Source organism: Tachypleus tridentatus, chromosome 2, assembly GCF_004210375.1.
Source record: "Tachypleus tridentatus isolate NWPU-2018 chromosome 2, ASM421037v1, whole genome shotgun sequence".
NCBI lineage: Eukaryota > Metazoa > Arthropoda > Merostomata > Xiphosura > Limulidae > Tachypleus > Tachypleus tridentatus.
Window position 1 is genome coordinate 138,492,269 of NC_134826.1, and position 22,901 is coordinate 138,515,169.

Genomic DNA, 22,901 nt, shown 5'->3' on the forward strand with positions numbered 1-22,901 from the left:
CTTTACTTAAGGGGATTGTTAGTGTAACTTGTTCCTTGCAGGCTTTGGATCAGTCTGCCCTCTCTTATGTTAGGGCAAACTGTCTGTATCTGGACCAACAATTGTTCAGTTTTGCCTGTTAGGATGGTGTGACCAAAATCTACTGTTCATCTTACCAATACCTAGTATTCTTGTCTTCATCTTACCCTGACTACTCTTTTGCAGTACCTCTCCTCAATTTATCTCCTGTCTGAGGATCTTACAATACTTCTAAGGGGTTTTCTTGGGAGTCTTCTCTCTTCTCATTTCCATTTCAGCTTGCCTGCCATCTATGCCCTGCAACCATGATTTATTTGTTGTTGGAACCTTTGGGATCATGATGCTCTATTGTCATGGACCCATCTCCTGGCTCTGTTTCTACAAGACTTTCAGACAGCCCCATTTTTGAGATGTTTTACATTTGACATGACCTTGTATTTGAGGGTAGCTTCAGTCCAGCAACAATCTACCCTTTCTTATTTAATGGCCTGATTGTCACAGTTTCTGCTTCCTTGGAGTATTGTCTACCACTTGTGGCTGTCATTCTAGTTGAGTCTTTATTAATGCTTTCTTTTCTTTCAGGGGCTCTTGATTTGAATTTCCTCTCTTGGATCTCCCCTTCTTTACACACACACACACACACACACACACACACACACACACACACACAAACAAATTTGCTCTGTACACCATGTTGATTTGCACACATTTTCCATGGCTCCATGTGCTTATCTTTGAAGTGGGATATTTCACAAGATATTTACTTTATAAATAGACCCGTTCCAGACTGTACCACTCGTGGACAGCATGGGTAAAGCAGAATGGGATAGTTTCCTATTCCTGCCATGCCTTTATTGCATGAATTGGTATGTTCAAAATAGAGTTCTGTTTTGTGATGACCCATTGTGCTGATGTTCTTTCTTCCAATTTCTCCAATGCATTCACAACTCCCTTTCTTCCATTTACCAGTTCCAAGCTGGCCTGTTTCTATCATCTATAGAACTATCATTCAGATGTTTTGAGGAGGTACGCCTGTTTTTTTATTGCATTGGTCCATTCTCCTTTCAATTTAGGGTTCTGACTAATCTTGTGGGGAAGGAGAAATATTCTATTGGAAGTTATAATTTCCCTACACTGAAAATGTACTCCTGATGAGTACTTCCTTCTTCCCACAGTCTTCTGGTGCTTACACTTTTTGTCAAACTTTTAAAGTGATGGTTTGGTAGTGGCACATAGAGGGAATTGCATTCATCATGTGATAGTAGAGTTCTCCTATTGGTGGAGAGATAATGCATGATGATTTACATGAGAGCTGTGTTGGAAGTTTTAGTTCCAGTAGAGGGGAAGTGCTGAAGGCTTGTGGTATTGTGTCATAAAAAGTTTGCATATAGAGGGCAGCACAAAAGTGAAAAGCTAATCTTATGATGATAGGGAAGTAACTATCAAAATAGGAAAATTATGACTTTTATAAGTTATAATTAAATAAAACCCTGGTTCTTTTTCATTGGAAACTAATTAAAACTTCTTAAATAGAATTAAGAAAAGACAGGCAAAATGAACCACAACAAATTATATGTTTAATAAGGTTTGTGGTTAGTGTCACACCAAACTAACATGTTTAATATGTCTCATTTTTCTATTCACTAAAAAAAAACTGGGTTATTTTATTATTAATTTTTTTTGGTAACTTTACAATTTTGTATGTTAACTGTTCAAGCAGAGAAGCTGTGATGTCTTAGTAATGATACATTATCACCAATTGAACTTTTATTTACTGAAGTGTGACTTGACAGTTAGATTACTTTAATAGGATAAGATTAGTGCTGAATATACAGTATGATGTTGCTTTTACAGGCTCAAAAATCTATCTTGAATACATTATGAAAGAAATCAACATATCATTGATCATTAGTTTTCTTTGTGAAATTCACTCATGTTACGAACTGCTGAGAAAGAATATAGCTTAATGTTTATTCTGTTCTTCACTTTGGAAACTTTTAGGTCGTACATGCTCCCAAGGTTCATACTACCAGCAGAGATTATCTCATGATAACTGGTCCCAGAACTGTACCACAGTGTGGCGAATTTATGTTGGTTAGCCATTTTTCTTCATTAAAAGGAGGGGCGGTGAGCTATGAGTGGGAAGTTGTACGTGCAGACAATCAACGTGTGCAACCCGACTTTTACTATGAAGTCCAAGGCAATGTATTAATCTGAAGTTTTTGTAGATAAAGTAAAAGTTATATAGATTTGTACATTCATGGTGCTCAATCTGTGATAAAGCTTGAAATATAAAATGACCTTTCATTTTTATGAATGACATTTTGTAAAGTGATTTGATGTGAAATTATTTTTTTATGTGTTTCAAATTAGAAAGTATAATTTCTTTATTCAATGATAACTCAAATTCTTGTCTTATTTTTATGTATTTAATTTATTCCAAGTCATATTATAAAATTTAATTGCATTTACACAGGTCAGAAAACACCATACCTGGTGTTATTAGCTGATAAGCTGAAATTAGGCACTGATTACATGTTCATTCTAACTGTAACTTCACCATCAATGAGTTCATTGAGAGCAGAGCATCGAGTGACAAGAGTTTCGTATGATGCTCCAGTTGTTTCACTGTACACCAGTCTATCCGAGAACAGTGTTAGTGTGAATGAGAAGTAAGTTTGTTTGTAAATCTCCAAGTTTGGCCACATGCATTAGTGTTTGTGAAATGGTTTTGTAACCAGTGTATGAACTCGTTTCAAAATTTATAATCATCATTTCTTAGAAGAAAGAAAGATTGTGTTTATGTACACAACTGACGTAACTTTTTATTTGTTGTTTGATAGATGGAGTCGCAACATGCCTTATTGAAGATATTTTGAACTTGTGTTTAAACAAATTTAATCAAACAAATATATTTTAATTGTGATAAAACATTTTGTAAGCTGCCAGTATTTATTGAAAATTGTTAGCTATGTAATAGGAATAATTTCTACTACGTTAAATATTTAGTAAATGTTTTAAAAAAGAATTGAAATTCTGTAAACTTTAGTTAAAAAAAAACATACAAACTAAAAACTTAAATTGTTAAGAGTAATAAACAAAAGTAATATTTTTATTTTGGGCATGATGAAAGATAATTATTAGAAATTTCACCCGACTTGTTTTGGCTACCAAGTAACCAGCCTTTATTTTTGCACTATTTTTAACTGATATATATTTTAAAGATCAGAAAGAGGTTGTTTATAATTATCTAACCATGACTGCCATAGATTATATATCTTTTTAGGTTGCATTTATACGGAGAGGTTACATTGCCAAGCTGTATCAAACCTCCAAAGCCAGTGAGATTTGCTTGGGCTGTCAATAACCCTCGTGTAAAGTTTGACTTTGGTAGTCTCTACGTTCCTGTTTATAAAGCAGCTGCCTTCACCCTGCCAGGTAAGGCATGCAATATTTGAAAAAAAAAAACAAACAAAACAAACAACCCTATTTTTCTTTTACCAGTTTCCTCTCTACTTTTTGATGGTCCGCTAAAGCCTGTTGGTAACACACTATCATCTAGTAATAACTAGTAGTAATCATCGGCTCAGTAATAACCAACTATAGCATAAACCTTGAGTAGTACAGAGGCGAGTCTAAAGACTTGTAATGCTGAAAACTAGGTTAATGAGAGGCACAGCAAACACATCTTGTTGTGTAGTTTTATGCTCAACTAGAAGCAAACAACTTAACTAATTAGTAAAAGGATTAAATATGTTTTTTTTCTGTGTTTTGATTTCATTAAGTTTCCATAATTGGAGAAACTACAACAGTATGACAATAAAAAAAAAACAACACAAGAGTTAACCAATAATAAGACATTCTTTCCCTTGTGTATTAAGGAAATGACTTTTTTAAAATTATCTCGCCCTTTCAGCTATGGGAGCATTATAATGTGAAGGTCAATCCTACTGTTTGTTGGTAAAAGAGTAGCCTAAGAGTTGGCAGTTGGTGGTGATGACTAGCTGCCTTCCCTCTAGTCTTACACTGCTAAATTAAGAACAGCAATTGCAGATAGCCCTTCTGTAACTTTGTGCAAAATTCAAAAAAGAAACAAACGAATAAAATTATCTTTTATGATCTGTTGTTGGTGCCAAATTAAAATATTTCTCTGTTTTGGCATTTCTTAGTGGTCAGTTAGATATTGTAAATATGTTTTGGCCAGTTGTGTAATCAAATGAAACATTTAATAACTACTCATCCAAGCACTTAATTAAGATTTTTATGATATTAAGTGTTTTAAAACCGTCATGTCCTGTACGTATAGTTTAGGGGGTTTGCTACCAATTGATAATTTAATGACCATCAAACATAACAAAAACTCGTACAAAAAAATACCATATAATTTATTTGTTTTCATAGAAACATGGCTCTTTCTTTCTGTAATACTTTAATATTAACTTCTGATCTACATGGTTTGTTACTAAAACTAAAGGCAGTAATAAATGTAGGTGATTTAATATACGTTTTTCTATTTGTCTGAGATTGCAGTCTGTGATGTCTACAGGTCTTCTACTAATGACAATTAGGTTATTAGAATCAAAAGAAAAACTGTCCAAAAATGTCGACTATTGTAACATTTTTACAGTCAACAATATTTTTTTACTAAAAAAGAATGCTTTATTCATTTACTTAAGTATATGCATATGGAAGTATTTTCCACATATGGAGAGATTCTACACAAAGTAGAAAGAATTTTTGTTTCTCTTTACAACAGGTAATTAAACCCTGGATTTTATTGTTGTAAGTTGTATTAACTTACTACAAATATGGAGAGATTCTACACAGAGTAGAAAGAACATTTATGTTTCTCTTTACAACAGGTAATTAAACCCTGGATTTTATTGTTGTAAGTTGTATTAACTTACTACATACAGATTTTTAAAGTTTCAGTGTTACCACAAGTAATATCACTTTTGTGATGATCAAACTTTTGTTCATTACTGCCTATAATTATACATTATAAATTACAGGAGAAAAATGTGTTGATATTTTGTCTATTTGCTTAATTCAAATGTATACTAAATAGTTAGGACACTAATTAGTGTTTTTTAACAGTGGGCGAGACCGTGACCTTCACCCTTTGAACTTTTCTGGATACTGCTATGAATGAGTCCACATTTGCTTTTGTTACAGTTCAAGTTGTGCCACAACCAATTCAAGCCATTATCAAAGGTAATTTCTTAAAGCAATGTTTTTTTGTGCTACTGAATTGAAACACTTGTAGCACTAACTGTACTGCAACATACAGTTGTTAATGTATTTTAAAATGTAATATACAGTATACCACATTAATTGAAATGTATTTCCAGAGATGAAACTGATTTTGGATATTTTATGTTGTGCTGGTATAGTGTTGTTTAAATTATTATTATTATTATTATTATTATTATTATTATTATTATTATTACACTACCCAGTTGTTTTTGGCCTGGCATGGTCAGGTGGTTAAGTCACTTAACTCATAATCTGAGGTCACAAGGTTGCACCAAACATGCTCGCCCTTTGAGCTGTGGGGGCATTATAATGTGATGGTCATCCAATTATTAGTTGGTAAAAGATGAGTAGCCCAGGTGGTGGTAATAGCTAGCTGCCTTCCTTCTATTCTTAAACTGCAAAATTAGGGATGACTAGTGCAGATAGCCCGCATGTAGCTTTGCTCAAAATTTAAAACAAACCAACAAATTTGTTTTCACACCTCCTTTGGTTTCTATACTTTTTTTTTTTTATTTACAAAATTGTGCATTGTGGAACTGTTGGAACTTGTGTAAGAAACTGTGGTGTGAATTGACGCAGTTCAGTCATTCAAACATGTATACGCAATTTTATTAACAAACAGATGATCAACAAATACTTCTGATATATCTTACCTCTACTCACAGAAATCTTTCTTGATCAGTACTGCCCTCTGTTGTTGCAAATGTTTTGCTAATCACCAGTCTTGTAACTCTCACCTTTTTCTCCATTTCTATGTAAATGATCATGCAGCAACCCTTCATCATAAGGAGTATAACACTACTCCTATCATAACTAGTGCTTTCTCTCATGATGTACCTCTTAATCAACTACTAATTGGCAGCCTTGCTCTTAAGACATTTTATTTTCACTCGAGTTTTGCAACAATTAAAGTTACTGCAGTTTTTTGCTAGATAATGTTTTTCTTATTACCATATACATTCACAGTTTCAAGTTGTTACAACTGCTAATACTGTTTATGTTCAGGTGAGATTATTGACCACTCTTTATGGTTGAGCATACAGTTTTTGGCTGATGACATGACTTCTGTGATTCATGGAGAAGTGCTTTATTTTGTCCAGCAGTCACCACCACATGAGGAGTATTCTTTTCTTGTCTGTGGTTGGTGCATCTGACAGGGAGGATGATACTTTGAACAGTCTGTTCCCTTTTCTTCATTATGCTTCTCAGTTGCAGCTCATTTCTTGGGAATGAACCTGGCCTTCTTCACTCTTTGTTGATTTGATTTTGTTTTTATTTCCTGTTTCCTGTGATTCTAGCCCTTTCCACCTTGGTGACAAACCTTTGAGTCAATATATGTTGCTTTTGAAGGTGGTTTCATGAGGTCTTGTTCTCTGTTTTTGTCTTTTGTACCTCAACCAATGAAGCTTTGTGCAATATCTCTTGGAGGATTCTCTTACCCTTCCATCTGCAAACTTGGTCTTTGCCTGATGGAAGGATTGACTCAATGCTACCATGGGGATTCCTCTTCCTTCATCTAGTCTGGATTGTTACTTTTTTTACCGGTGGTGAGCTGCATATTTTGGTTCTTTCCATGTTTTTGCTCTTTCGTTTTGGCAACACGTTAATAAAGGGCAGACGGTATTTCTGACTCAGAAGTGGTGAAGTCTCCTGCTGCTGTGATATTTCTAATTCAAATTTCCCACCTGATTGTCTTTCTTTAAGTATTTTCTAAAGAGGGATAATTTCCTCACCGTGCAAAAGATTCTAGCTTATTGTGAGTAGAGGTAAGATATTGTATTAGAACTTAACATTATCCAAAACAGAAAATGTATTTTCAAATAGGTAACTCATTTACATATAAACATGCAGAAAGAAGCAGGAGTTACAATGCTTAGTGGCAAGTGAAAAATATTTGCTGATTGAGGGCAGTTACTAATCAAGAAAGTTATTTGTGAGAGAAAGTATCTGTTTGGAAATACTTTTTCCAATTTAGGAAAATGTTAACTTTACAAATTTGAAAATGTTTTCTAAGTAAAATAATCCACATTTATAGATAACACCTCTAATGTTCTCTAAGTAAGATAACGCACATTTATAGATAACACCTCTAATGTTCTCTAAGTAAGATAATGCACATTTATAGATAACACCTCTAATGTTCTCTAAGTAAGATAATGCACATTTATAGATAACACCTCTAATGTTCTCTAAGTAAGATAATGCACATTTATAGATAACACCTCTAATGTTCTCTAAGTAAGATAATGCACATTTATAGATAACACCTCTAATGTTCTCTGAGTAAGATAATGCACATTTATATTTAACACGTCTAATGTTCTCTGAGTAAGACAATGCACATTTATATTTAACGCCTCTAATGTTCTCTGAGTAAGATAATGCACATTTATATTTAACACGTCTAATGTTCTCTGAGTAAGACAATGCACATTTATATTTAACACGTCTAATGTTCTCTGAGTAAGACAATGCACATTTATATTTAACACGTCTAATGTTCTCTGAGTAAGACAATGCACATTTATATTTAACACCTCTAATGTTCTCTGAGTAAGATAATGCACATTTATAGATAACACCTCTAATGTTCTCTGAGTAAGATAATGCACATTTATAGATAACACCTCCTAATGTTCTCTGAGTAAGATAATGCACATTTAGAGATAACACCTCCTAATGTTTTCTGAGTAAGATAATGCACATTTAGAGATAACACCTCCTAATGTTCTCTGAGTAAGATAATGCACATTTAGAGATAACACCTCCTAATGTTCTCTGAGTAAGATAATGCACATTTAGAGATAACACCTCCTAATGTTCTCTGAGTAAGATAATGCACATTTATAGATAACACCTCCTAATGTTCTCTGAGTAAGATAATGCACATTTATAGATAACACCTCCTAATGTTCTCTGAGTAAGATAATGCACATTTATAGATAACACTTCCTAATGTAATAGACAAGGAGCAGTTGCAGAACCTGTTTCTTGTTTTAGTATTTGGTTGCACCCTTTTGGCTTTGGGAACTTCTTGATATTGCTGTGAAACTGAGTGCATGAGGGGTTGAATGTAGGTACTGGTAAGTTCATAACCCACATATGGATTAGGGTCTCCTGCAGTTTTTCTCTCCCACTTTGTTATGTTACCCATTATCTTTCAACAATTTTTGATATAGTTGAGATCTGGGCTGAAACAATGAAATGATACCCAAAATGTGTTTCAGTACACATAGAAATAACTTTTACTGCATAGGATGCATATATATTATAAATATTTTTGGCCCTGTGGCAATGAATAGAGTCATCCTTGAAGGTCAGCTCCTCCAAAGTATTCAAAATTGTTGTCTTTAACTGGGACTCAAGGATTTCAATATTCCTATTGGATTGACAGTACCTTTTATTAATGCAGGCTTCCCACACCCTGGCATTCCTATATCAACTGACCTCATGGATACTTTACAGATGCTTTCAAACCTGCTGGATGAAGGTCTACTCTACAGTAGCATTGTACAAAGTGTTTCCCATCAGATCCATGGAGATTAAATTGTGTTATCAATTTCCTGAAGACAGATGTCTGAATAGCCAAAGTGACATTTGAAACACCAATGTGTTTGTGTATTGGTGTTTTGAATGCACTGATTTAGCAACATTAATTTTCATTCAGGTATGAAAAGTCTTATTAGTTTATGTTTATCTGCATGTTGAACTTTGTTTTGTGTGAGAAGATTACTTTAGTCCAGTCAGCATGCTCTTTGACCAACTTGAACCTCATCTTCCTATCTCTTTGATGAGGAGAGATTCTTTTATTTGGCTGTTCTACTAGGAAACTGAATGAATACAGGTAAGCTCTTTTAAAATTTGTGAATGACAGTTGATGATTCTATAAGTTGATGGATTTCATAACATGGTCATTAGTTGCTGTGGGAGCTCTCTTCCCTTCTGCTGATGCACAAATCCAGTCTGTCTGTATTCTGTTTTTGCAACTAGTGACTAACAGCAGTCTCATGAAATTCATTTTCTATTGCAACAAGCCTTGTGTAAAATCCCTCTTTTCTCAAAAAAAAAACAACAAAAAAACAATGATTGCTTTTTGTCCATGGGGTAAAGTTGCAAGTTTTGGTTGTGGTAGCATCACATGCATGCTGCAAGAAATATGTTTCTAAACTGGCTCTGAGTAAGAACCTCTTCCTATAGCCATAAAATAGCTGATGCAGTAAACAGACAGCTGCTGATGTAACAGACAGTATTGCATCATCATTTGCACCTGTACGCATTAGGGCTTCAAGATAGATGATGATTCAAAAGAAAAAGTGACAAAAATTCAGTTATTTTCCTACCACTCTGTGTGTGTCTATATGTTTTTATTTCTTAAGGAATATAATCACAGTTCAGTTTTTTGTCTTTTTACGTGAGAGAGGAATCATTTGTGGTATGTTGTACTGACATCATTGTCTCATGACATATAAGGTTCCCACATATTACAATTTGGAAACATTCATGAAATTCAGTTACAAGCTTCCAAGTCTAGAAACATATAACTTTTTAATCTAAGAGTCAATTGTGTTGTGTTCCTTTGTATACAGTGGTAATTTCATCTGCTTATTGGGAAGAAAAATCAACTTAAAACTCAAAGAAAAGATTTCGAATAACATAATAATTTTATTTGATACAATCAATTGCATTATTCTGACTTTGCTTCTAGTGAATACAGGCTAATCTGTTCAAACTTCTAAGGTGTGTGTGTGTGTGTGTGTATTGCTTTTTATATGATAAAACCAATATATATTACTCTACATGATTTTAACATTCATAAATATTCATGTTAGAGAATGCTTAATCTTCATTTTAGGAATTCTTTTTTGGAAACACCACCTGATGTAATATCTAAATGTTTTCTTTGCTGTGTGTTTAATGAAAATTTAAATTTTACTGTGTAAAGAATTGAATACATGTGTAATTAAATCAGATTGAAGTAATGAAAAATTGAGATTTGTGTGACAGAAGACTAGTTAATTATTTTAAAACATACAGGTTAGTGTGTTCGTGTGTGTTCTTATAGAAAAGTCACACAGGGTTGAGTCCACTGATGGAATTGATTCCCTGATTTTAGTGTTGTAAATCTGTAGACTTACCATTGTACCAGCAGAGGAGTACAAGTTAGTTTCTTTTATGCTAAAACTCATGGTTTGACCACAGTGATGAGCTAATTACAGAAAGTATATTATATATCTTTAGGCTTAACAGCTAACAAATAACTTCCATGTCATAAAATTAGATCAAAATAATTTGAGAGATACTCTCAAAGAAACAAATGTAATTCTAATTGTTCAGTTTGTGTTAATATACAGTATTTTTTATTTCATTAAGTAGTTTTCATCTCATTTCAGGTGAACCAGAAGTTACAGTAGGTAGTAGAAGTGGAACCATTTTGTTAGATGGATCTGAATCTGGAGAATTTGGGATTCCAGTTGTTTATCAATGGAGTTGTCATGATAAGGTGAAAATAGTTATTAAGTTGGTTGATTATGGTCTTCTAATGATTTTCTTACAAGTACATGTCTTACTTTTGCATTTGTATTGTTAAAATGCAGTGTAGATCCAAACAATAAATGTTTGTATGTCTTGTAATCTGTGTGGTCTCTTTATCCACTATGTACTTAATTTGAACATTGTTATTGTATCATATGTGGTCTTGTCATCCACTGTGTACTTACTGAGGACATTAATAATATAATCTGTGTGGTCTCATTATCCACTGTGTACTTACTAGGGACATTACTAATATAATCTGTGTGGTCTCATTATCCACTGTGTACTTACTAGGGACATTACTAATATAATCCGTGTGGTCTCATGATCCACAGTGCACTTACTAGGGACATTACTAATATAATCTGTGTGGTCTCATTATCCACTGTGTACTTACTAAGGACATTACTAATATAATCCGTGTGGTCTCATTATCCACTGTGTACTTACTAGGGACATTACTAATATAATCTGTGTGGTTTCATTATCCATTGTGTACTTACTAGGGACATTAATAATATAATCTGTGTGGTCTCATTATCCACTGTGTACTTACTGAGGACATTACTAATATAATCCGTGTGGTCTCATTATCCACTGTGTACTTACTAGGGACATTACTAATATAATCCGTGTGGTCTCATTATCCACAGTGTACTTACTAGGGACATTTCTAATATAATCCATGTGGTCTCATTATCCACTGTGTACTTACTAAGGACATTACTAATATAATCCGTGTGGTTTCATTATCCACTGTGTACTTACTCGGGACATTACTAATATAATCCGTGTGGTTTCATTATCCACTGTGTACTTACTAGGGACATTACTAATATAATCCGTGTGGTCTCATTATCCACTGTGTACTTACTAGGGACATTACTAATATAATCTGTGTGGTCTCATTATCCACTGTGTACTTACTGAGGACATTACTAATATAATCCGTGTGGTCTCATTATCCACTGTGTACTTACTAGGGACATTACTAATATAATCCGTGTGGTCTCATTATCCACAGTGTACTTACTAGGGACATTTCTAATATAATCTGTGTGGTCTCATTATCCACTGTGTACTTACTCGGGACATTACTAATATAATCCGTGTGGTTTCATTATCCACTGTGTACTTACTCGGGACATTACTAATATAATCCGTGTGGTTTCATTATCCACTGTGTACTTACTAGGGACATTACTAATATAATCCGTGTGGTCTCATTATCCACTGTGTACTTACTAGGGACATTACTAATATAATCCGTGTGGTCTCATTATCCACAGTGTACTTACTAGGGACATTTCTAATATAATCCATGTGGTCTCATTATCCACTGTGTACTTACTAAGGACATTACTAATATAATCTGTGTGGTCTCATTATCCACTGTGTACTTACTCGGGACATTACTAATATAATCCGTGTGGTTTCATTATCCACTGTGTACTTACTCGGGACATTACTAATATAATCCGTGTGGTTTCATTATCCACTGTGTACTTACTAGGGACATTACTAATATAATCTGTGTGGTCTCATTATCCACTGTGTACTTACTAAGGACATTACTAATATAATCCGTGTGGTTTCATTATCCACTGTGTACTTACTCGGGACATTACTAATATAATCCGTGTGGTTTCATTATCCACTGTGTACTTACTCGGGACATTACTAATATAATCCGTGTGGTCTCATTATCCACTGTGTACTTACTCAGGACATTACTAATATAATCTGTGTGGTTTCATTATCCACTGTGTACTTACTAGGGACATTACTAATATAATCTGTGTGGTTTCATTATCCACTGTGTACTTACCAGGGACATTACTAATATAATCCGTGTGGTTTCATTATCCACTGTGTACTTACCAGGGACATTACTAATATAATCTGTGTGGTTTCATTATCCACTGTGTACTTACTATGGACATTAGTAATATAATCTGTGTGGTCTCATTATCCACTGTGTACTTACTAATGACATTACTAATATAATCTGTGTGGTCTCATTATCCACTGTGTACTTACTAGGGACATTACTAATATAATCTGTGTGGTCTCATTATCCACTGTGTACTTACTAAGGACATTACTAATATAATCTGTGTGGTTTCATTATCCACTGTGTACTTACTAAGGACATTACTAATATAATCCGTGTGGTCTCATTATCCACTGTGTACTTACTAAGGACATTACTAATATAATCTGTGTGGTCTCATTATCCACTGTGTACTTACTAGGGACATTACTAATATAATCTGTGTGGTCTCATTATCCACTGTGTACTTACTAAGGACATTACTAATATAATCCGTGTGGTCTCATTATCCACTGTGTACTTACTAAGGACATTACTAATATAATCTGTGTGGTTTCATTATCCACTGTGTACTTACTAGGGACATTACTAATATAATCCGTGTGGTTTCATTATCCAGTGTGTACTTACTAGGGACATTACTAATATAATCCGTGTGGTCTCATTATCCACTGTGTGTGTACTTACTAACTTATATTTATATATGAATAAACCTGAAAAGCTGTAATAATTGCATTTTTGTTTTCATGGTGTGAGATCTGTATGCCGTTATACAAATCTTTTTATGTTTCCAAACAAAATATGTGTAACATAATGAAAATATTTTTATTTACATAATTATTTATACACAGAACAATGAACCATGTTATAATATGTTGGAAACATCCCAGAACAATTCACTTATATCCAGAGATGAACAAAGAAAATCTGTATTGAAATTGCTGTCTTCACAACTAGAATCTGGGAAAAAGCTCAAATTTATTCTCCAAGTGTTCAGTGCCAGAAACCCAAAAGTGAAAAGTAACACAACTTTGGATCTGAATGTTGTAGACAGAGACATACCTCAGGTTAAGTCGCTAAGTTTGTTTTTCCTCTAGGCCTTAAGGGTTTACTTAAAAAAAAATAACTTTCTAAGACTTCCCTATCAAGAAAGTGGTCCTTTTCATATATTATTATTAACTTGCAATACAAGAGTAATTAAGGGATCTTACCCATGCTTTTTTACCTAAAATGTTTTGCCTATGTATTAATGTTCATAAAAGGGTTATCTTGCAGAATCACACAAAAGATGTAATGAATTGAAAAACGTCAACAACCGATACTTGAGTTATTGAACAGTCAGCTATTCAAAAGTGGCAAGCTTTGTCTTTTGTTTTCAAACTTATTCCCTGTGTATTGTATATAGATTGGCTATTTGCTACTATTTACATTCACATAGTATACTTTTTTTTAACTATTTAGGGTATTCTGTATGTTTGTATGGTTTTCTCTAAGTGTTAGATTGGTTTTCATGCTTTTACAACCATTATTAAAGGAAGCAAGAAATCTTTTCCAGTAATTGTAATATTATCTGTTCATGCATCTATTGCTATTCAAGTTAACTTATGCTTGCATGTGTCATTTGTTAATTGGGTAAATTTGGTTTGATACATTTTTTATAGCTAATGGTCCTATATTATTCGATTCCTTCAAACATGTTATAATAAGTAAATCGGTCTCATGGTATAAATCTTCAATATCTGTTATTTAAACCTAATCTTTGCGTGTTCAATAATTAAAAATTAAGAGCTCACTGCTACATCTTATTAAAGAACTTTATAATTAATTGTCCTTAATTTTAAATACGTACATTGTTCTATTTATTATTTCTTAAAATAAAAATTACCTCAAGCTTGTGAAAATTAGTCCTAGATTGAACTTTACTGTTTATCCATTTGCCCTTTTAAATGTAATTTATTTCAGCTCAATCAAATAGTACTTGTAGCGTTAACAGTTTATACACAGCCCTACTTTCAAATTCATCAATCAAATAGTACTTGTAGCGTTAACAGTTTATACACAGCCCTACTTTCAAATTCATCAATCAAATAGTACTTGTAGCGTTAACAGTTTATACACAGCCCTACTTTCAAATTCATTTTTTTTCCTTATTCATGTATTTGGTACAAAATAACAGCTTCTTAAAAACAGTGAACAGAATTTTTCTAATTTCTTAAACTGAGATCAAAATAGATTACAAAGTGCCTAATACTTGCATGTATATGTGCGGACTTTCTATCAAATTATGTAGTTTATTTCCTACAAAGGTGTGGCTTCAGTCTGTATCTGTCCGAGGTGTACCTATCAGGAGGAGAAACCCAGTCAATGGTGTCTTCACTGTGCCTGCAAGAATGCCTGTTATTATAGAGGCAACAGTAAGCTCCATGAGAGCAGTACAGACTCTCAGTTGGAATATTACAGGTTTTTTACTATTTCTATGTTGATTTAGAAATTAACTTTTCATATTAATATTTAAATAAAATTTTTATGTGTAAAGTGCACTTGTGCACGAGCACAGCACACACACACACACACACACACACACACACACACACACACACACACACTATAGCAATACAGTATGTTTGTTAACAGTATATGTACTGTTTGATCTTCACAGTAGATACACCAGAAATAGTTGCACAGCTATGCACTAACACGAATCAAAACTTTTTGTTTAACATTTTGTTTGAAGACATGTTTTTACATACTGACTAAACAGAGCTTAAACCCTAATGAGACAACCCTTATTTTGATTGTCACAAACATAGGTTTCTATGAGATAGATAAATGATTATGACAGAGTAAGATGACAATGATCCAATATAGATGATAATATAAATTAGTAACTGTCAGAAATGTTAATGAATGTTATGTGTACACCATAACTGGCATACTACTGTTTTTCTGGGAGAACATGAGGTATAGTACTTTACGTAAACACAAAACTTAAACTTTGAGTGGTGTCTTAAATATTGCGTTATGTATAAACCAGCCTATTTATCTTCTGATATTTGCATGCATAGCTACATAAACTTGTCAAAAGTTAAAAAGTTATTTGCATACCTATTTACATTTCCTCTTAGCTGTGGATACATATTGTTCTTAAAGGAACATTTAATATCACATTTGATTCTTATTGGTTACTTGTTATGATTACAATTTTATATGCTGATTATTTTAGTGTTATTGATTGTATATTTCTTTTTTACAGTCAAATCTTTTAATGTTTTGTGAAAAAAGTATACTTCTAGTTGGTTTTTTTCTCCAAGTTTTGCATTAAGCTAGTGTATATGAATTATATTTCTTGTAGGTTTTCCTCGTTCGTATCATTACAATGACTTAAAAGGAAGTACAAAAGGTGAAACAATTCTTACTTTACCTCAAGGTTTGTGAGAGTTTTCCATTTAGTTTATATGTTATTTCTAACAGATGTTACAAAACATATATTCCAAAACAATTTAACAAGGATCTATTAATGACAGCAATATTATTGGTATATATTAAAATAACTTGTAGTGTAAAATATCAAAGTTTTAAATACCGTGATTTAGTGGTAAAACGAATATTTCAAGCAAAAGTGAATTTCTGTTGCAGGGCTTTGCATACATTGTGAAATATTTAGTCGTTAAAGTTAAGTATGGGGGCAAACTTAATGTTCATTTTTATAATCTTTTGTTTGTATATGAATGCAAAATATATAAAATATATTAAATAGATTTAATAAATCTTTATTCAGTATTATCTTTGGCTCATGTTGCATTGTTCTGGTTCATTTATGTGCTGCTCTGAATCATTGATGTTCTGTTTTGACTCAGTGATATGATGTATTGGTCTGGTTCATTTATGTGCTATTGAGCCATTGATGTTCTATGTTGACTCAGTGATATGATGTATTGGTCTGGTTCATTTATGTGCTATTGAGCCATTGATGTTCTGTTTTGACTCAGTGATATGATGTATTGGTCTGGTTCATTTATGTGCTATTGAGCCATTGATGTTCTATTTTGACTCAGTGATATGATGTATTGGTCTGGTTCATTTATGTGCTATTGAGCCATTGATGTTCTGTTTTGACTCAGTGATATGATGTATTGGTCTGGTTCATTTATGTGCTATTGAGCCATTGATGTTCTGTTTTGACTCAGTGATATGATGTATTGGTCTGGTTCATTTATGTGCTATTGAGCCATTGATGTTCTGTTTTGACTCAGTGATATGATGTATTGGTCTGGTTCATTTATGTGCTATTGAGCCATTGATGTTCTGTTTTGACTCAGTGATATGATGTATTGGTCTGGTTCATTTATGTGCTATTGAGCCATTGATGTTCTGTTTTGACTCAGTGATATGATGTATTGGTCTGGTTCATTTATGTGCTATTGACTCATTGATGTTCTGTTTTGACACAGTGATATGATGTATTGGTCTGGTTCATTTATGTGCTATTGAGCCATTGATGTTCTGTTTTGAGTCAGTAGTGTATTACTGTGACTCAGTGATATGGTACTTTGGCTCGGTGGTCTGTTAGCCTGTCCCTTTTACTTTCTGTTTGAATTCAGTAGTGTTAGTTGGACTCGTTTTTATTTTAATCTGACTCGCAAATTTGCAGTCTCAACCAGGTTACAAGTACTTTTTAATGCTTAGCACTGTTAAAATATGTAAATTTTGATTTATGATTAAAAGTGTTTTGAATATAAATGTATGAAAGAACTGATAAAAAAAAACCAAAAACAACTGCACTTCATTTTCTAGTAATAAAAAATTGTTTATGTACATATTTGGTGTAGTAATTGGTGTCTGAAGCTAAATATTCTGAATGTTTTGATTACAGACACAATTGCTTACTGATTTTTCAACAGGCACAGTTGTAGAACATGGTGTGTATGTCATTGACCTGAAGGCATGTGACATAGTTGGGGTTTGTGGCACAACCAACTTGACTCTCTATGCTTTTCCAGTAGTTGTCTTGTGCCATGTGTATATAGAACCTTATGTTGCATATGGATGGGTAAGTCAAATAGAGTAAAACAAAGTTATTTACTAAATATAATGCAAACACCTAATAAGCATATTATATCTAAAAACCTGAAATTTTTTTAGACAAAGATATTATAGGTGAAAAATGAAATAAACAAAAGGGCACGTCCCCCGCCAGTACAGCGGTATATCTCCGGATTTACAATGCCAAAATCAGGGGTTCGATTCCCCTCAGTGAGCTCAGCAGATAGCCCAATGTAGCTTTGCTATAAGAAAACACACAAAAGAAGACCAAAATGTATTAAGCTATTAACTGTAAATAACTACTGATCAAAGCATGGAAACAATATAGATCTGAACTATATATAAAATACTATTTCTTAAAGATATAGCTAACTGTGGTTAATGGACAAACTAGAATTTAATTATTTAATATTCTAAAATCATTCATAAGAGAACAAAAGTTCCATAATGATTAGAATTTTCCAAATGGATACACTTGTTATCTATTTTCAACTATGATTCCAATAAAATCATGCATGTTTTGTCCAGTTTTGTAAATTTATGTGGACTGGCAACATTAAAAGTCATTTATGCCCATGATGGGCAGAGCACAGGTAGCCCATTCTGTTGCTTTGTTCTTAATAACAACCAAGCTGAACAAATTGGCATGTAAAATAACAATGCCAAATATTCTTTACAAGTGTGAATAAATGTATATTCAACATTATAACTAATGTTAAAAAAACGATGGACTATAACTAAAACTAGGTCTTTGCTTCACGTATTATCACTGACTTCCTGTCTGTTGAAAAGTGTGGCACTGATAAAATGAAGTCATTATTTACTTGTCCCTAAACGTTATTAGTAATCATTATAAATACTATAGTGAAGTGTGAAGTATAAAAAATCACTTGAATTTTATTAAGAATTAAATGAGCTGATTTATTTTGAAGTTAGATTAAAAAACGTGAAGTTATCCTATAAATTATTTTAAACACTTTGCATTGTTAATTTTCAATTTGAACAAACTGATTTGAACAACTTGTATTTTTCCTACAGACTCAGGCTGTCGTACGTGCCTGCTCAGTTCCAACAGAAAGAACCCCTCTGACGTATCAGCTCCATATGCAGTCATTAGAAAAACTTATTCCTGTCACTTCTCTTCAGTTCTCTTATGTCTTTCGATTTATTGGTCTTCCTCCACCAGCTAACAGCAGCACTGTTTTCTATACTGCAAAGGTACAATTTTCCAACACATTTATAGTTATTAAAATGATAAAAGATTGTATGGTATTTCAACTAAACAGAACAAACTATTAGAATAATATTTTTTTCTTTGGTGCATCAGTGATAACATTCCACTCCAGCTCAGATCATTCTAGTCTGTGTGACACAGTTGTATTCATAATTTTCTCCGAGTACTAGATGTGTAATATGTTTAATATGTGTTGTGGTGGTTTCACTAATCCAGTTAAGCCTGTGCAGACAGGTTTGCAACCATTTAGAAAATTATATTCAAAATGTAACTAAATAACTTTATTATCAATATATGTCAACAAAATGTAGTCCATAGTTCAAGTTTTAATATTATTTAAGTTTTAATTTTTTGGTTTTAAAAGGAAAAAAATAAAATTTGTAGTCTTAACTCTTCTGTGTTACATGATGCATCTGTGTTTTAATTTCTCACTTTCACAATTTTTAACATCAAAAATAGGCTGTTGTTGAGTCTTACAACCAATTAGAAATTCAAACTACACAAAGACATTGACAAGGACAAATTTAATATACAGGAATATTAATTCTGAAACTGTTACTACCTCCTCTCACCATGAGGAGCTATCTCAACCGTGGTTTGCCTTCTAAACATTGCTAAATAGTTTATTATTAACAGTGCACCAGCCTTTTGTACCCCTTTATTTTAGTGCCATTTCAGAACATGTAATCATACACTTGTGATAAACTCCACCAAATGATACTGTGCCTTCTATACCATCTACTCTTCTAGCAGAATTTTCTTCTTTGAGAAGCTCTTCAGGTAGGGTTTCTCATCAAGTTGTAGAAGTCCTTTATTACCCCCACAAAATTTCTTATTGATTTGAGAGTTCTCTTCAATTTCCACCTCAGTTGCAACTGGCTTTCTCCACTTTGGGTCTAGGATTTGGAGCAAGCAGTCATGAAGGTCCTACTTTCTCCATCTCTCTGCACGGGAAATTCTGTTTCTTTTTGGGATGTGAGTTTCCTTGGACACTCTCATTACCTTGAGTCAAATACATATGCATTCTCTTCAATGAATGCTTCTTGACTAGTGGAATTTGTCCTATGATACCTTGGTTCATCTCATCTTCATTCTGCCTGAGATCAGGGCCAATATTACTTGGTTGCTCAACAGGGACTTGAACTAGGTGAAAATTGTCATTCCTCTGCCTCATATGTAGTCTCATCTGTTCACAGATGTTTCTTTGATGGGCTGGGGGCTTCCATAAAGATTTGGATTAGTGGTAAATCAAGGAGGCTACTCTCCATTTCAACATCTTAGAAGTTTTGATAGTTCATCAGGTTTTTTATCATTTTATTTTTTCCCTGTGAGGTTAGATGGTTTTGTTCTTTCTGCTGATCCTGCTGCCAAACCAAGAGGGAACCAATTCCCAAACTCTTGTGTTTTCAGACTCTGTATCTGTAGGCAACAAATCTGTCGTGAGATTTGGATGTGTGATGATCCCGAAATTATGAACCTTGTGGTTGATTGCTTATCCAGTTCCAACTAGGTTCTCCCCACAGAGTGGTCTCTTCAGCTTCAGGTATTTCAGTAAATGTTGTCTTCCCTAGGAACACTGCATCTATATGCATTTTCCACTTGCTGAAATGCCAATTTTCCTTCTTTTTGGTCTCCAGTTCCTCACCTCCAGCTCTAGGTGAGTACTTTCAGTCAAGATTGGAGAATTCTTCATTTACATCTACCCTTCATTCTGACTCCTCTCCAGCTCAGGTAGCCATTGTGTAGCTTTGTGCAAAAGTTAAAACAAAACAGACTCCTCTCCATAGTCATTTTCCTTATCCACACCACTCCTTGTCATGTTTTGTTTGTTACTTCATATTGGTCATCTCAGAGATGGTTCTTCTGATCTGGCCCTTATGGGAGCAACAAACACTGCCCTTACCTCTGTCCCAATCATTCCTTCATCAACTGTGATTGGATTTATGACATCCCAGTGGTACTAAACGCCATCCTCAAACTTGGCTTTGTCTGGTTTCTTGTCTCAGCTCAGGGACTCTCCCATCATGTAACATTTTTCCTTGCACATGATGCTTCACCTTGTCCATCTACCAGAAGCATTGATTTCAATGCTTTCCATATTGTCCTTCATACCCTGTCCAGTTCTCTCTTTGAACTTATTACAACATGTTTCTTGTACTACCTGTCTCTTCAGACCTATTTCCTCCTCCTCCTGGCATGTGGAAATCGTCATTCCTGTATATATGCCCTTAATGTTTTCTGGATTTTTTACTATTCTTCATATGTTATTCTCATTCTGGATCAGACAATACTTCATGGAATATTGGCTGTCCTGGAAGATTGTTTAACCTTTTCTTCTGTTTCTGTCTCTTTCATTTTCTACCCATATTCCCATTTGATTCCAGATCAACTACTTAGTTCAGTTTATTCCCTGGTACATTATGTGGATTGTATTGCCTCTTTTCATCTTCTTGTTGCTGTCTGTTTGTTCCATGGAATTCTTCTGTATTCCATGATCTATCTCCTCTTATGCACATTGGTTGGGATCATGAACTCATATGATCGACTGTCTCCAATGTGTTTTCCTCTAGACTCCTTAGTGTGTATCCCCCCCTTTCGTTTTCTAGTAATTGAGTATGGGAATCCTCACTGTCTCTGGAGTGGTGGAACATTGAGGTTTCCTCCTGAGTGAGTGGGGTTTGTACAAAAACTAAATAATACCTTATAACTCGTATGTTTTCACTCAGTTAAAAGAAGGCTATCATTGTTATACTTGCATTTGTTGAAGTTCCATACTTATGCAAAATGCTTCCATCAGATGTTTTTACCCAGATGGCCTGCACTTGGCATAATCCAAAATATCCCAAGGCACTTTCCCTATATGCTTTTTGCCCAGGTGGACTGCACACAAGTCCTAGCCATGTATATCTATATCACATTATCAAGCACCTTAGTATGACTAATTATTGTGTCCGATGCTAACACTTGTTGCATGTATGGATGTATGAATGACTGTCAATGGACTGTTTCTGAATTACCTGAAACTTTTTCAAGGCACTTTCTCTGGATTTTTTTTCTTGACAGGGAGGATTGCTCTAGTTGCTCACAGTATCCTAAACAAGTCACTTCCACTAGGTGTTTTGTCCAATTGGACAGCAATTTATGTGCTCTAGTCTGTCCCAAGACACTATGCCAGTGGTTCTTAACCTTGTTGGAGGTACTGAACCCCGGAAGTTTCGTACTTGCATTCACTGAACCCTTTGTAATTGAAAAAATAAATTTTTTTTTTTTTCAAATTCAAAACATAAGTAGATATTTTATTAGTGCACAAAATGAACCATGCATCAGTTGCACACAATATCACTGTTTAAAGAACGAACCCAACAAAACATGAATTTCACACAAAAACAAAAATATAACTCACTGAATATCTACTGCAAATCAATGTGACTTTTGCTGTTGCCTTTCAGAGACAAGCTTAGAAATGTGTGGCTTCACCTTGGTAAGTGCAACTCTCATATCATTTTCGTAACAAAGTCTGTTCCTTTACTTGAACCAAGATGTCATTGCTTATGTCATCTATTCTGCTGCTGATGGTGTCACGTGAAAGAGGAATTGGGGATAACTTATTTTCGGCAGCTGTGAGGATCGGTTTGTTGATGGGTACAAAGCCGAGAACAGGCAAAGTAGCCTTTTCATTGAACCTGGCTCTCTTTACCTTGAATTCAGCAAGCATTGTGTTCTTGTATTTCCCATCTCCATGCAGCTTTAGGGAGTGTTCTCTTAGTTTTGCTGGTGCTAGACTAGAATTGCTCAACTTGGCATTGCAAATCATGCATTGAGGACACTGACTCCCATCATGTTCCATTATAGACGTGAATCCATATTGCACGTATTCGTTCCACCACTTTCTGTTTTTGCTCGACATAGTTAGTATGAAGGTACTGAAAGATTAGGAAAAAATCACAAATGATGCACGATTACTACAGTCACAAGTTGACTGCT

At 34.0% G+C, this 22,901-nt stretch overlaps 2 protein-coding genes across 2 annotated transcripts in view; one reads left to right on the forward strand and one right to left on the reverse strand.

Moving 5' to 3' along the window:
• The window catches only part of LOC143245228 (glycoprotein 3-alpha-L-fucosyltransferase A-like), a 524,457-nt gene that overhangs the window by 461,650 nt on the left and 39,906 nt on the right, over positions 1-22,901 (reverse strand). The window lies entirely within an intron of this gene.
• The window catches only part of LOC143245224 (uncharacterized), a 40,727-nt gene continuing 20,320 nt past the window's right edge, over positions 2,495-22,901 (forward strand). The window contains exons 1-9 of the mRNA XM_076491338.1: positions 2,495-2,690; positions 3,305-3,456; positions 5,116-5,232; positions 10,665-10,774; positions 13,492-13,707; positions 14,947-15,100; positions 15,993-16,067; positions 17,542-17,690; positions 18,722-18,901. Of these exons, the coding sequence (XP_076347453.1) occupies positions 5,163-5,232; positions 10,665-10,774; positions 13,492-13,707; positions 14,947-15,100; positions 15,993-16,067; positions 17,542-17,690; positions 18,722-18,901 (954 nt within the window). The 5' untranslated portion in view covers positions 2,495-2,690; positions 3,305-3,456; positions 5,116-5,162. The remainder of the gene's footprint in view (positions 2,691-3,304; positions 3,457-5,115; positions 5,233-10,664; positions 10,775-13,491; positions 13,708-14,946; positions 15,101-15,992; positions 16,068-17,541; positions 17,691-18,721; positions 18,902-22,901) is intronic.